The sequence below is a fragment of the Apodemus sylvaticus genome, chromosome X (assembly GCF_947179515.1).
Source record: "Apodemus sylvaticus chromosome X, mApoSyl1.1, whole genome shotgun sequence".
In the NCBI taxonomy this organism is placed as follows: Eukaryota; Metazoa; Chordata; class Mammalia; order Rodentia; family Muridae; genus Apodemus; species Apodemus sylvaticus.
The window spans coordinates 121,975,922-121,991,599 of record NC_067495.1 but is presented as its reverse complement, the minus strand read 5'-3'; the positions used below and the strand labels follow the sequence as shown (position 1 = coordinate 121,991,599).

General features: G+C 34.4%; 1 protein-coding gene across 3 annotated transcripts in view; it reads left to right on the top strand.

Moving 5' to 3' along the window:
- Tenm1 (teneurin transmembrane protein 1) overlaps nt 1-15,678 on the top strand; it is a 576,328-nt gene that overhangs the window by 291,581 nt on the left and 269,069 nt on the right. For all 3 annotated transcript variants that reach the window (XM_052170726.1, XM_052170727.1, XM_052170725.1), the window contains exons 7-8: nt 12,312-12,511; nt 13,756-13,966. In XM_052170726.1, coding sequence (XP_052026686.1) covers nt 12,312-12,511; nt 13,756-13,966 — 411 coding nt within the window. The remainder of the gene's footprint in view (nt 1-12,311; nt 12,512-13,755; nt 13,967-15,678) is intronic.

Below are 15,678 nucleotides of genomic sequence, written 5' to 3'. Positions count from 1 at the left end.
GTATATGTGTATGTGTATGTATATGTATATATTTGCTTTACCTCTATATGTCTAATAATAGGCATTTGTATTTGTTTCTTTATCTTTCTTCTACCAGCTATCTTGTCTTTGTCCTTTAACTGGCCTTTTCCTGTTTTCCTTATATATCCTACTGAAGTTGTCTTGTTCAGATTCACACACAGGTACCATCTTTCTTACTTAGACCTGGAGAAGGAAGAATAAATTAAAATGTTGGGTTGACAGAGAAATTACACCAGACCACATCAGTCCTCTTTTAAAGAAACTGGACGGTAGCTAAAATGAAAAGCTTAGTATTCAGAAACACAGAAACCTTTGATTTTAAATGTTATGTCAATTAAGTTTATATTTAACGGTGGTAAGTACTATAGAGCGTTAACAAATGAAGCAGAAAACACAGTTGTTACCATTAAGGAGTGTGATTAAATAGGAGAGCTGAAAGAAACATGCATACAGGTACCTGCTATGCAAAATAGCATGCAGCTAACTGTTATATAGAACTAGAAGTAAGATGATTAAGTATTTAAAGGCTTAAAATGAAAAAAAATATGAAAGGTTAACTCTTTTGCAGTGGTCTTAGCTAGACCCTGGAAAACAAGATGGATGATTCAGTCTTGATAAGTACATATGTAGGAGAATGGAACAGTAAGTATCAGAGGGAAAAATTCAGGTGCTAAAAGTCTGAAACTAGATGGAGACAGTTTGGCCAGAAAATGAAAAACTAAATAGTGTAAGTAAGTAAAGGTCCATGTTAGGCATTGTTTTCACAAGGAGAAAGATTTGTGCTTTGAAGGCAAAGAATAAGTAGCCAATAGAGAGGGAGAGATTGAAGATGCTAGTAAGAGAAGAGATTGTTGAGGGACTAAAGTTCTAGAGGCAGCACATGTGCAGACAGAAGCCTCGGGGATAAACTAGTGTATCAAATTGTGTCCTCTACTAGTAAGAAAAAGAAATGATGTGTTTTTAAAAAATGAGAAATGGGAACTCCATAAAGAAGGCACTATAAATGGTCAATAAATGCTATCAGTTATTTTTATTATTCTTATTATTGGTATTCTCTGAAATGAGCTTTGTCTGTGAAAAATGTTAATTTCATATTATTGAATTTCTTTTGGGTTTCTAAATTATACATATCAAAGGTTAAAGCAACATGACGGCCAATGAAAATCAATACCAGTGAAGGCTATCTATTTGACTGGAGGCCAGGTATTACAAGTTATATAACTTCCTCATTGCTCTCAACTATGTGATAAATAGATAATCACCTAGTTGTTAATAAATGTCCAGTTAGATGACACCAAGAATTTCGGCAGTTGTTAAGTGTTCTGTATACTTTATCTTCCACAAACATACTTTAAGGTAAATAGGAAACTAAGGTGAACTCCTGCCACCACATCAAAATTCAGAATAATATGATTTTTGACACCTTAGCATCTACATAACAGTATCTGATATTACATATAAAATGTAGAAAGTAATTGTTCCTCTGGGTACTCTCTTCCATTTATACTTTGTAAGAATACTGAAAAGAGAGTAAGTAGTTTAACCTTCTAGGTATTACCCACAAACCACTCAGAAATACATGAAAATTCTTGAGACATAGTATTATGTGTGTGTGCACATGTGAAAATGTGCCCTGTCAATTATATATCTTAACTATAGTTCCATAACAGATATACTGATATATAATTTATACAGCCATACTATTTACTCCCTTCAAATTCACAATCCAGGGAATGTTAGTATGTTCATAGTTGTTAGCCATCACTATCATTTAGTACTTGAACATTTTTATCATTCTAAAGAATTATAAGTATTGTACAGAATTCTTATATAACAATTATCTTCAAAAATTTCTATGTTTTTACATAAATAGAATTATGTGATATATTAACATTTGAGTACAAACATTCTCACTGAAATGCTCTTATAATTCTCATAGTGAATACAGGTCATACTTAGTCTTTTTATGGACAAGTAACACTACATCAAATGAATATACTAGATTCGGTTCGGACATTCATTATTTGAGAGACCTTACATAGATTTTAATTTTTGGACTACTATGAATAATTCTGCTATAAATATTAATTCTGCACATATGTTTAAGTGTTTTTATTGTTTGAGTATTTTGTAGACCGTATTTTGTAAAGTATGTTGTGCCTTGAACAAGGGCACTTCCCATTTTTTTTCTCCAATAATATCTTAACACATCCACCACTTTTACATCCTGATTTCATGCTCTTTTGTTGAGCCCAATAAATCTACTTAGTGCTGCTTATATGTGCATGGATGTAGGACCAGTCTATTGGAGCATGGGTAGGTTCTTGGGGTCCACATCCCTAAAGAAAACTGAATCTTTCTCTCCAAGCAGCCATACATTTTAATAGCTCCTCAGCAATGAATGGCACTTCATCAACTGCTCTCAAATCCATGCTAGGATTTTGTCTGTCTTAATAGTATATAGATCTTATGCATACAGGCGCAGCGACAGTGATTTGATGTGTGCAAAAACCATGTCATGTCCAGATATTACAGTCTTGCTAAAACCTTTTGCAAACTATGGGCCCTATAATGATAGTTCCTCCACCACCCCTTCATCAATAATCTCTAAACCTTGATGCAAAGTGTGATATAGATATTCTATAAAGTGCAATACTCCATACTCCTATATTCTCTAAAGTTGGACCTGTTGTGAGGTTTTCTATTAATTTCCATCTATTAGAAAAAGAAGCTTATTTGACAAAGGTTGAGAAATGTTATAATCTATGGGCATAAAGATAAGAACTTTGGGGGACATTTATTACTAGATCAGTTTAGCAAAATGAAGTAATTAGATCTCCTTCTAGGACCTAGGACCTAGCCAGCTATGAATTTGGCAACTAATTAAAGATATAAAGCAAGATTTTCATGTGTGTCCTTTTTTGATTGGGTTACCTCACTTAGGATGATATTTTCCAGTTCCACCCATTTGCCTAAGAATTTCATGAATTCATTGTTTTTAATAGCTGAGTAGTATTCCACAATGTCACTATACCACATTTTCTGTATCCATTCCTCCATTGAGGAACATCTGGGTTCTTTCTAGTATCCGACTATTATTAATAGGGCTGCTATGAACATAACGGAGCATGTGTCCTTATTACATGCTGGGGAATCATCTGGGTATATGCCCAGGAGTGGTATAACAGGGTCCTCCGGTAGTATCATGCCCAGTTTTCTGAGGAACCAACAAACTTATTTCCAGAGTGGTTGTACCAACTTGCAATCCCACCAGCAGTGGAGGAGTGTTCCTCTTTCTTTTCATCCTTGCCAGCACCTGCTGTCTCCTGAGTTTTTGATCTTAGCCATTATGACTGGGGTGAGGTGAAATCTCAGGGCTGTTTTGATTTGCATTTCCCTAATGACTAATGATGTTGAGCGTTTTTTTTCTTTTTCTTTTTTTTATTTTTTGATTTCCCCTTTCCTAGCCCCCCCCTCCCAAAAACTCCCATAAGCTCCCTTCTCTCCCCCTGTCCTCCCACCCACCCCTTCCCACTTCCCCATTCTGGTTTTGCTGAATACTGCTTCATTGAGTCTTTCCAGAACAAGGGGCCACTCCTCCTTTCTTCTTGTACCTCATTTGATTTGTAGATTATGTTTTGGGTAATCCAGGTTTCTAGGTTAATATCCACTTATTAGTGAGTGCATACCATGATTCATCTTTTGAGTCTGGGTTACCTCACTTAGTATGATGTTCTCTAGCTCCATCCATTTGCCTAAGAATTTCATGAATTCATTGTTTCTAATGGCTGAATAGTACTCCATTGTGTAGATATACCACATTTTTTGCATCCACTCTTCTGTTGAGGAATACCTGGGTTCTTTCCAGCATCTGGCAATTATAAATAGGGCTGCTATGAACATAGTAGAGCATGTATCCTTATTACATGGTGGGGAATCCTCTGGGTATATGCCCAGGAGTGGTATAGCAGGATCTTCTGGAAGTGAGGTGCCCAGTTTTCGGAGGAACTGCCAGACTAATTTCCAGAGTGGTTGTACCAATTTGCAATCCCACCAGCAGTGGAGGAGTGTTCCTCTTTCTCCGCACCCTCTCCAACACCTGCTATCTCCAGAATTTTTAATCTTAGCCATTCTGACTGGTGTAAGGTGAAATCTCAGGGTTGTTTTGATTTGCATTTCCCTAATGACCAATGAAGTTGAGCATTTTTTAAGATGCTTCTCCGCCATCTGATGTTCTTCAGGTGAGAATTCTTTGTTTAACTCTGTACCCCATTTTTTAATAGGGTTGTTTGGTTTTCTGGAGTCTAACTTCTTGAGTTCTTTATATATATTGGATATTAGCCCTCTATCTTATGTAGGATTGGTGAAGATCTTTTCCCAATTTGTTGGTTGCCGATTTGTCCTCTAGAGAACTCCTACAGCTGATAAACAACTTCAGCAAAGTGGCAGGTTATAAAATCAACTCAAGCAAATCAGTGGCCTTCCTATACTCAAAGGATAAGCAGGCTGAGAAAGAAATTAGGGAAATGCCCCCCTTCACAATAGCCACAAATAGTATAAAGTATCTTGGGGTGACTCTTACCAAACATGTGAAAGATCTGTATGACAAGAACTTCAAGACTCTGAAGAAGGAAATGGAAGAAGACCTCAAAAAATGGGAAAACCTCCCATGCTCATGGATTGGTAGAATCAATATAGTTAAAATGGCCATTTTGCCAAAAGTAATCTACAGATTCAATGCAATACCCATCAAAATCCCAACTCAATTCTTCACAGAGTTAGAAAGAGCAATTATCAAATTCATCTGGAACAACAAAAAACCCAGGATAGCTAAAACTATTCTTAGCAACAAAAGAAATTCTGGGGGAATCAGTATCCCTGACCTCAAGCAATACTACAGAGCAATAGTGTTAAAAACTGCATGGTATTGGTACAGTGACAGGCAGGAGGATCAATGGAACAGGATTGAAGATCCAGAAATGAACCCACATACCTATGGCCACTTGATCCTCGACAAAGAGGCTGAAAACATCCAATGGAAAAAAGATAGCCTTTTCAACAAATGGTGCTGGTTCAACTGGAGGTCAGCATGCAGAAGAATGCGAATTGATCCATCCTTGTCTCCTTGTACCAAGCTCAAATCCAAATGGATCAAGGACCTCCACATAAAGCCAGACACTCTGAAGTTAATAGAAAAGAAACTGGGGAAGACCCTTGAGGACATCGGTACAGGGAGAAAGTTTCTGAACAGAACACCAATAGCATATGCTCTAAGAGCAAGAATTGACAAATGGGACCTCATAAAATTACAAAGTTTCTGTAAGGCAAAGGATGTTGAGCATTTTTTAAGGTGTTTCTCAGCCATTCAATATTCCTCAAGTGAAGATTCTTTGTTTAGCTCTGTACCCCATTTTTAATAGGGTTTTTTGGCTCTCTGGAATCAACCTCGGAATACCCAAGACACAATTCACATATCAAATGATGCCCAAGAAGAAAGAAGGAGAGGCCCCTGGTCCTGGAAAGGTTCGGTGCAGCAGTGTAGGGGAATACCAGGACAGGGAAGCAGGAGGGTGTTGATTGAGAAAGAAGGAGAGGGGAGAGGGCTTATGGGACTTTCAGGGAGGGGGGATCCAGGAAAGGAAAAATTATTTGAAATGTAAATATAGAATATATCTAATTAAAAAAGAAAAATCAAGATTTTCATCTTTTATAGTGGGGGCTTTAAATCAAGTGAGAAAGTGGTTGCTTACTCCTATAATATTCATGCCACTGTTCTACCAGTGAGATAATATGGCCAGACCAGTCGTAATTTAAGCATTATTTCAGTATTCAAAGCTGAGTAAGACTGTTTATTACTTTTCTCCTCCAATAATTTGTAGAGAACTTTCCAGCACTATAAAACGAACACAAAATTTATTTACAAAAATTAAGAAAAACATTTAAAAAAGAATTATGTTTCATTTTACCAATAAACAAATTCATTTTATCAATAAACAAATATATAATCGAGATAACATTTCAAGTCATCAAATTAAAAGACAAAGTTTTAGCAATATAATTTTATCATAGAACATATACATATATAAAGAAAAACTTTATACTTTATGATATAAGCTATTCTGATAGGTTATAATTTCCATTTATGGACCTAATCTTTCATACATGTACAGTGATATGTTTGTCAAATACAAACTTAATGAATTTTCAAAACAGCAATTTATTATCAACATCATAAAGACAAAGGGGTTTTATTTACAAACATTTAGTATTCTCTTTGATTTCTGAAGTGTGTAAGGATTTAGACAGTTTCAAGTACTCCTTTCTTCAAACCTTGAATGAAAGTTTAAAATATACTATTATTAACAAAATTTCCCATTACTGTTTGTTTTATTTTTGAGACAATAGCTACAGCATTTTCTCCTTCCCTTTCCTATCTCCAAAGCCTCCCATAGGCCCTTCCTTGATCTCCTTCAAAGTCATGGCCTCTTTTTTCATTAATTGTAATTACATGCATATATCTATATGTGTAAACATACACATTCAAATGTAACTTTTTCAACCTGTTTAATGTTAGCATGTGTGTTTTCAGGGCTGACAATTTGATATTGGATAACCAATTGGTGTGTGTTTTCATCTACTGTTTACAATGCTTACTATGTGTGCTGTTCATTTTACATTTTAATATTCTAAATTTTACAAAGGCTTATTAATGTGAAAATATTATATTTGAAATACAATAAATACGGTAAGTAAACCATCTCACATACAATATGAACAATTATTCTTTCAAAATGTTGAATATTCAGTCAGATGAAATGAAGAATAAATATAGTCTTAGGTTTCCTTGGAATACAATGCTTAGAAACTTTTCAGGGAATTCTTAACTGCCTTTTTGAAATGTTCATGTTTCTGTTAATATAAATATAGTGCCATTTGACCTAGTCAGTTTTTTATGAAGGCCTTTTAAAATAAATATATGTCCAATATTGTACCAACCTCCAATTGAATTTTAATTTTCATATATTGAACCACAATAGAATTAAGATCTATCATAGTATATTAGGTAAGAAAAATATATGAATATGTCCAGAATATAGTTATTACCGTGCATTTATAAAACAATTTTGGTAATTGCTAATGCTCAAGTATATGTCTAGCTATTTAAAACCTTGGTTTAAGAGACACAGTCACTGCAAACTGTGTCCATGATAATTTCCATGCCCTATTTTCTTGCCCTCAACGCAGCTTGACCATTTCTTGTTGAACAAAGCTACTTTCACTTAGTGTGCCATCCTTCAATATCACTTATCTGCCTTTGGTTTTTCCAGCTCAGCAGTTGATACCTATGTTGCCACCTATAAAGAGAGTGTTTAGCTCAAACTAAATTGGTGGATAGTGGCAAGACTGTGATAACTACAGTACTTCACAGTATGATATAATTCATGGCTCTATACATTTCATTCCCCATGTGTACAAGGAAAAGCATTCTGTTAGTAGAGAGCATGCTATTCTTGAGCCTTTTGATGTGCTTCAGGAAAATAAAACATGATTAAATGATCATTGAAACATGAACAATACAAGAGCATAGCTTATCATTCTCTTGCTGGAAATTTGTATCGAATCAGAATGTTATACTTGTCCAGTGCTGTTTCATTTTCCTTTATTAATGAAGTATGTTTTTCACAAAAAAAAACACAGTTTGAGTTACTTTCATATATATTTTTCTGCAGTTTTCCACTCTTTTGAGTTACACCATTAAAAATGAAAGACTAAATGATCTCATAATCACTGGACTACAATACATAACCAATTTTGAGAGAGAATAATATAGAGAAGGTTATTTAACAATGTGTGTTGCCAACAGGAAGCTACTTCTCTTTCAGATACATGAGGCTCTAAGAGGGTAGAAGCCAGGAAATTTCTCATCTGTAAATTATGAGAATTTCTCTTCCCTAATACCACTAGATTGATTTCTTTTATTTAAATTACAGTTCACTTGTTTGTTCCTGTATTTTTTATCTCCACTCACCTTATTTTAACTTTAACATCTTAAATGAGAAGACCATCTTCTTGTAAAGTGACTTTCCTAAGTTATTGATGTATACGTACTCTAGATGTACAGTGATAATAACAACCAGGAAACTCCAACAGTAGAAATTCATGAGCTTCTTTTTATTGAATAAATAGCATTAAAGTAGCATTACTGTGTAATGTAAGATGATATACAGTATAGAAAGAGAAGTTGTAATATTTGGTAAGTTTTCCATATGAAGGATAATGTCCCTCAACCAGTTTTGTACAGAGATTTAAAAATGAGTGCATTTATTAAAGACTATTCATGGCACCCCAAAATTATGCTGCTTGACCCTCAAACATTTTGAATTGTTTTATATTTATAATATTGTTTGCATGATGAAATGGTGCATTTTAAGAAGTGATAAAAGCTTCTAATGAGGAGAGCTGTGGGATAAACTGAATATTAAATTGAGAGCAAAACTGCCCATATAAATATGATCTATTAATCTCCTGCCTATTGAAGATATTTATTGCTTCTAAACCCTTAAGAGTTAAATTTATAATCCACCCTTTGGGAACCAAATTGCTCTGTCTTACATAGAAGAAAAGTAACTTTCAATGAAAAATAAAGGACTCTGTTGGTCATTTATTATCTCAAAGGGTGTATTTTATTAGAAATGTCAATTCCACAAAATTATGTGTCCTGTAATACATAATTATGTTCAAAATTGCATTTGAAATCTATTATTAACAGTTAACAGTGAACATTCTTAAAATAGTTATTACTCTTGGCCTTAACACAAAAAGCAATAATGTAGGTATTTTAGGGAGTTAAAAGCTGCAAGGCTTTGGCCTCTGAATAAAGTCACTGCAGGTGTGTTTCTTAATGGGCTGTTAATTTTATGTCAGGTGAACACAAAGGACAGGGACCATGTGTGTTTTTAAACTGTTTGGTATGGAGACAGAGTTGATGTCTGAATAGATAAAGATGGGATGAAATGAGGCCAAATTTAAACCTCCAGGGGAGTAAATAATCCCTGCTTAAAATGGAAGCAAACCGATTCTCTTTCCTCTTTTTATATTCCTTCCATTCCTACTAATACATGACGTAGTATTCCATAGAAAGATATATTAAGCTAGCACATCAAATAAAGTTATTCTTGTTCAAACTAAACATCTGCCCCTCACAGACCAGTTTACTTCTGGGTTTCATATATTTGGCTATTAGTACTATCCAAATGATTCAAATTCACAATCATAGTGTTAGTTTAATGTTTCCTTTGCCTTCACAACTCTTACCTTCACTTCTCAGATCTTGATGAGTGAATAATGCAACATCAGCACCACTTGGAGTCCTGTAAAAGTGTCTCACTTCAAACATATGCATTCAATGCTTGTGTTTGAAGATTCCTCTACTCAGTTACATGAAAATTTGACAAGCCCTGCTTCGGATCTTCTATATTCTTCTCATATGTTCCTCCTACTTTCTACATATACTAAATTACTTTTCACTGAAATGTACCTTTTCTACAGAAGTTATTTGTGCTTAACCTAAATTCAAGTATTTTGTGCCATTTTACCTGAATCAATGACCTGTACTTCCTATGCTGTTTTTGTGTCTCCTTCTAATTCTGCCCTACAGCCTGCCTCAAGATTAGACTATCTAATATGCCCAAAACTCTTGCATGATTTGCAATTACTATACCTCTGAGGTATATCCTTACACTTCCCTCTATTAAAATTTTTAATGATATTTGTGAAAGAGTTGATTTGCTATTACCTTACAGAGATATTAATGATCATTTCAAAAGTGACATATTGCCAAATGAAAATTCCAGTACACAGTATGGGATATTGCCTTTCCAGTTTTTTGTCAGAGATAACATGGGGACCCCCAAAGTAAAACAGGTTATTGCCATCAATTGTTGTTACACAGCAGAACAGGATGGTATGATCTTATTGTTAAAGTCACCATAGCTTTGCTCATAAGATGTGGAGAAATCAAACAGGAACTGACCTGGGAGTTCCCTCATTGTTTCCAATGTATCTGAAAAATGATATTTAGTCTACTGGGAAAGAGAAATCATCTGTCTTACTTAGCCGTCAACCTGTGAATTAGAATACTGACAAGCCCATTAACATAGAACATTAACCTATTAACATATATTGTTAAATATATGCCAATGGAAACAATAGTCGCAAGAATGCAATTGGGGTGAGGCAGGTAATCAAATACTTTCTGGTTTTACTTAAGGCCAACTCCAAAACAGGAAAAGGATGCCTAGCACTATATATCTGAACAAAAGCCAAAAGCTGAGGAGCTCATAGGTGCATCGGTGAACCTACTAGTATTATTTTACTAAATGGACAGAGTTTCGCAAATTTCCATCTAAATATGCACCCTAATACTTATAAATTAGTGCAAATGTCACTCTCAGGCTTCATCAGAGACTCATCTCTGCATGGTAGGCAGTGGTGTACACAGAATTTCACAACTGGTCAAAACACAAAGAACAAATGCCTATGGTACACTCATCCATGAATAGACCATCTGTATCATATTCCTCTCCTAAAAGGCTCAGGAAAGATCGTGGGAGATAGCACAGAAAGACTGTCAGAATCAGAGTTAGGGGAGTCCAGTGGTGAAATGGTGTTCTTAGGGACATGCAGAACTTAGGTACTCATCAGCTCACAGCAGCTGTGGTTGCCTGCACAAGATCTACACCAAGTCAACCCAGTCTTTCCAGTGTGGAGAGGAAGAGGCTCAAAAACCTCCACCTCTAGTTGAGGAGTTAGTAAGAGGTGATGGCTTCTGGAGTAGCGCGAATCAATTATCTTTAATGGTATGATCCTTGGTAGGATAAGCATGGTCTGCTCTATGAAAACTTGCATGTTTTCAGGGCTGACCATTTGGTATTGGAAAACCAGTTAGTATGCTCATTCCTAGAGAAGACTATTTCTCTCAGTCTCAATATTCCTTAATGGCCTATTGTTTTTTGTGTGGAGTTGAGACCTCATGGACTTTCTTCCATCTACATTGTCATGTCTACTGTTGAAAAACCTTTTCCATCTCATGTTAGGTAGTCATGTTGGTGAGACTTTATGGACATAAAGTCTACCATTACTCAGAGACACAATCTCACAGAAAACTCCCTAACCCTCTACCTATTAGAATCATTCTTCACTCTCTTCTGCAGTACTCTCTGTTGTATTTTCTTTGACACTTGTAAAGAGCATTGCTAGCTCAGATAAAATATTTGAGTGAAATCATATTTCTATAAAGAATTATGTGTATGATAGGGTTCCTTTAGATAAATAGTTAATATGATTCCTTGTAGGTTTTTCAGATATTCTTACTGTTCTATATTAACTTTACTAATCAAATACTTTTGACTAGTTCTAAAAGCAGTGTGAACAATGAGTTGTTATTTCTTTCCAACCCTATTTAAAACTCCTCATTATATATGCACATCTCACAGTCTTAAGATCACAACTTTTTAGCACTGTATTTTAGTGCAAGCTGAAGTCTCATGTTCAATGCCCATGTCCCATAATTACCATTTTAGGACTCATTCATCCACACATTTATTAAATAATTATATGTGGATCATTTGTGTGTGTGTGTGTGTGTGTGTGTGTGTGTGTTTGCAAAATCTTTACATACACTCACTTACATTTACTAGATAGTGAAGATAAAGCAATGAAAGTGCAGCTCTACTCCTTGTGCTCGAAATGCTTACTTTATATCCTGGAAAAATAGGCAATTTGTAACGCATACATAAAATATGTAATGTGATGGGTAATAATTACTATAAGAAAAGAAAGGGTGATAAAGGGCATAAAAGGGGGCATTACAAATATAAACCAAATACTTTTTCTTCCTTTGAACACCCATAGCAGTTCCTTTCCTTTACAATGTGGTTACTTTATTTGTCTCATTCATTCAGTGATTTTTCAAAACTCACAGAGACCAACAACTGCATTTGACTCATCTCTCTAACTCCTGCAGCTATCAAGAGAATGAGTGTTCAGTAAATACTTCAAAGTAATCATGCTAAACAAAATGCAGTAGGAGTTCAAGAGAGAAATTGGCATAATGGCTGGTCAGAAAAGACCCCTTAGAAGATATTTAATATGAGCAATACCTTGAAACATACAGGGAGGAAAAAGGAAACTGCATAAGTTGCTTCAATACATTTGTCATTGAAAAGCTAAAGAACATTGCTTTTTAAATTAATATTAATTGTATGTGTAATTCTCTCTTTTTACAACAGTGTTCCAGAAGGGACGAGCAATTGACACTGGGGAAGTTGACATTGGAGCCCAGGTCATGCAGACCATTCCGCCTGGCTTGTTCTGGCGTTTCCAGATTACTATCCACCATCCTATATATCTGAAATTCAATATTTCTTTAGCCAAGGACTCTCTGCTGGGAATTTATGGCAGAAGAAACATTCCACCTACACACACTCAGGTATTTGATATAATAGGTATTTTCTTAAATCCTTTTAGAGGGTACTATATCAAGTAGTTTGCACTTCAGATGGTGTGATTTGTGAATACTGTAGGATTCAAAGATGAAGGTAAAAAAAATTTTGTAACAAAAATATCTATACTAATCACACTTTAATGAAAACACCGCAACTAGAAATAAAGACTAGCATTTAGGAAAACACATTCAGAAAAGATAGTATAAGGAAACATGCCTTAAACTCGATCTCTGCTTCCTACAAAAGGATCATGATGAGATTCTCTGCTCTCTCATTTTTACACTAGGGTCTGTACCTTCCCCACTGCTTTTACATATCCTTTTACTATTATCCCAGTAACAGCATCGAAATCAACCAGAACACATTGAATGAATATATATATATATATATATATATAAAACAGGTTTTATCTTACATACAATTTTTTCTATAAGCAATCAGTCACAGGATTTTCAAATATATAAAACTATGCAGTTTCCATAGCCTATTTAAACAGATACCATATTTCTCATGTTTTTCTTAAGCTTATTTTTTCCATATTAATCTATTAGTAGCACTCTTTGATCCAAAATGTAATTTGAAAGAATTAAATATTCAGTCCACTCTTCCCCCAACAAGGATGGCTAGAATCAAAACTTTATCTTCTGACCAAGTCAAGGACATTCAAAATGCCATTTAAATGTGAATCACAAAACATACAAACATGTAAAACAATATGTTTACCGAACGATTAGAGGGGAAGGCTGCCCTTTGAATATATAAATACATACTCACAAAGTTAATGAGTTGTGATAAATATTGTCATTTGTAATTCTCACTTATTTGTTTTTTAAAGTATAAACAGCTTTTAAATTTGTTAGCAAGGTCATATTTCTGAGCAGAATATGATATTAAGGATCTTAGATACTTTCATAAAATGTCTAGATCTCATACATAATCCTTGAAATAATTTCTATTTCTTGAGATTTTTGCTTTTAAACTATTTTTATTTTGAACAGTCCAAAACTTAGAAGTTCACAACGTTTGTAAGTGTAGTGAAACAATTTTCAAAACTAGCACATTCCTTTGATTTCAAATATACTTAAGAATTGATAACTTCCTTTTACATTTTGCCAACTTTCTGAGCAAAGAAATACATATTGAATAAGTCAGTGAGAATTAAAGATGGTTATATGTCCAGAAGTATAAAGTGGTTCAAGTTCATATTTGTGTTTGTATTTTTTTCCAGTTTGATTTTGTGAAATTAATGGATGGCAAACAACTGGTAAAACAGGACTCTAAGAGCTCTGATGACATCCAGCACTCCCCAAGGAATCTGATCTTAACATCACTTCAGGAGACAGGTTTCATAGAGTATATGGACCAAGGACCTTGGTATCTGGCATTTTACAATGATGGAAAAAAGATGGAGCAAGTATTTGTCCTAACTACAGCAATTGGTAATCCGCCATGTCTGTTATTTGAATTCACATTCACAATATAACTGTAGAAAGTCACTGGTGGTTAACGTATTTGGTTGCTCACATACTGTTCCTTCTACCTTAAAGTCATTATTCAATAAATGTCACTATGAGTAACATTTTATTTTTGTTCTCATTGTTGTTAAAACATTGGTTAAGATTTTTTTAAAGTTGTCCAGTATTTGCTAATATTCTAAGACTCTTGGCACGAAGCCCTTTATATGTTCTTAAAAAATATTTCCTGGATAATATTGTTTAAGAAGCTACATAGATGAATGACTTCAGAGAAAAATCATACAACCAAAAGTCCCTCTGTTAAACTGAACCCAAAAGCATGTTCCTATAATGCCAGTGACATAAAATGTAGGTTTGTAAGTTCAAGACCAACATGAGCTAAAAGGAAATACAAAGCCAATCTTGGCAAACCAGTGAGTACCTATCTTAAAATATAAAATATAAATTATATTAGAGGGAATAGCCTGGTGACAGAACAATTACCTAGCATGTGTAATTCCTAAGGTGAGAGAATCCCCAATGAGAGAATGGGTGATAGGAAATAAAGACCTTGTTAATTGGTTTGATTATAAAATAAGAGCAAATAATTACCTGTTACAATGAAAAGTCTGGCATCAATACAATTCTTTAGAACAATTGATTCTCAAAATCTCTAAGGCCTCAAAATACAAATTAAGAATACTTAGAGAAGAATACTGAGAACAATTAAGTCATCACATGCCCCCTTCTTGGGATTGTTTAGGTTTCATAATCAAATGGCTCTTTCAGTATGTCCATAGCCTTTTAAATTGAGTTCTTTCTAAATGCAGTGCCTAGAATTCACCATCACCCTCCTTAGTCGGAAATGTCTCAGTCTTTTGTCATGTTTTCTCAGTAAACACACTCCCATGACCCTTTGTGTGAATAAACCTAAGCTCTTTAGCAATTTGGGAGTCCTCAGGGTAAACAACTTGTAGGCACAGCCTTGTAGTGTTTGAATTTTCACAAAATGCATGGCTTTTAAAGGAAGAGAAAATCTTTTACAGCTGTCAGTTCTCTATAAAACTCTCTACTTTATCCTTTAGTTAACCTGTTCAGCCATATGTTTAGGAAGATGTGTTGACTGTTAATAAATAGACCATCTGCTCTTGATAACAAATATGTTCTATTTTTACCTGATGCTGAAGACCTTGAGAAAGTAAAAAACAGTATTCTAGCCATAAGACTGTTATTTTTCCTCTAAAGTAATTAGGAAAACAATAAAAATCATACTGAGACAAACTCCACTGATCTTACATCTCCAAAAATATAAAGCATTCTTATTAAAATTAAAAAATATACATTTAGTCACATCATTATTTTGTCACTAAGAGTAGATCCTTAAAAGTCACTGCAGTGAAAAAAATGAAAACACAATTTTGATATGATTGCTATTAAACTGTAACAGACTAATTTAAAGGAAATTAAAAGATATAAAATACTTGTGAATATTTTCTCTTTTCCTCATGATTTACCTGTCATCTCAAATTGTAAATACTAACCAAACTATTAACCTGTTAAAAAACTAGTAGAACCAAGATCGATGCTTGGGGGCTTTTTATCTTTAACGTATTTCATCCCCAAAGGAACTTAACCTTTCATATCATCATCCAGATATGAAGCCATCAGTTTCATATGAGCAAAATATTTACATTTTA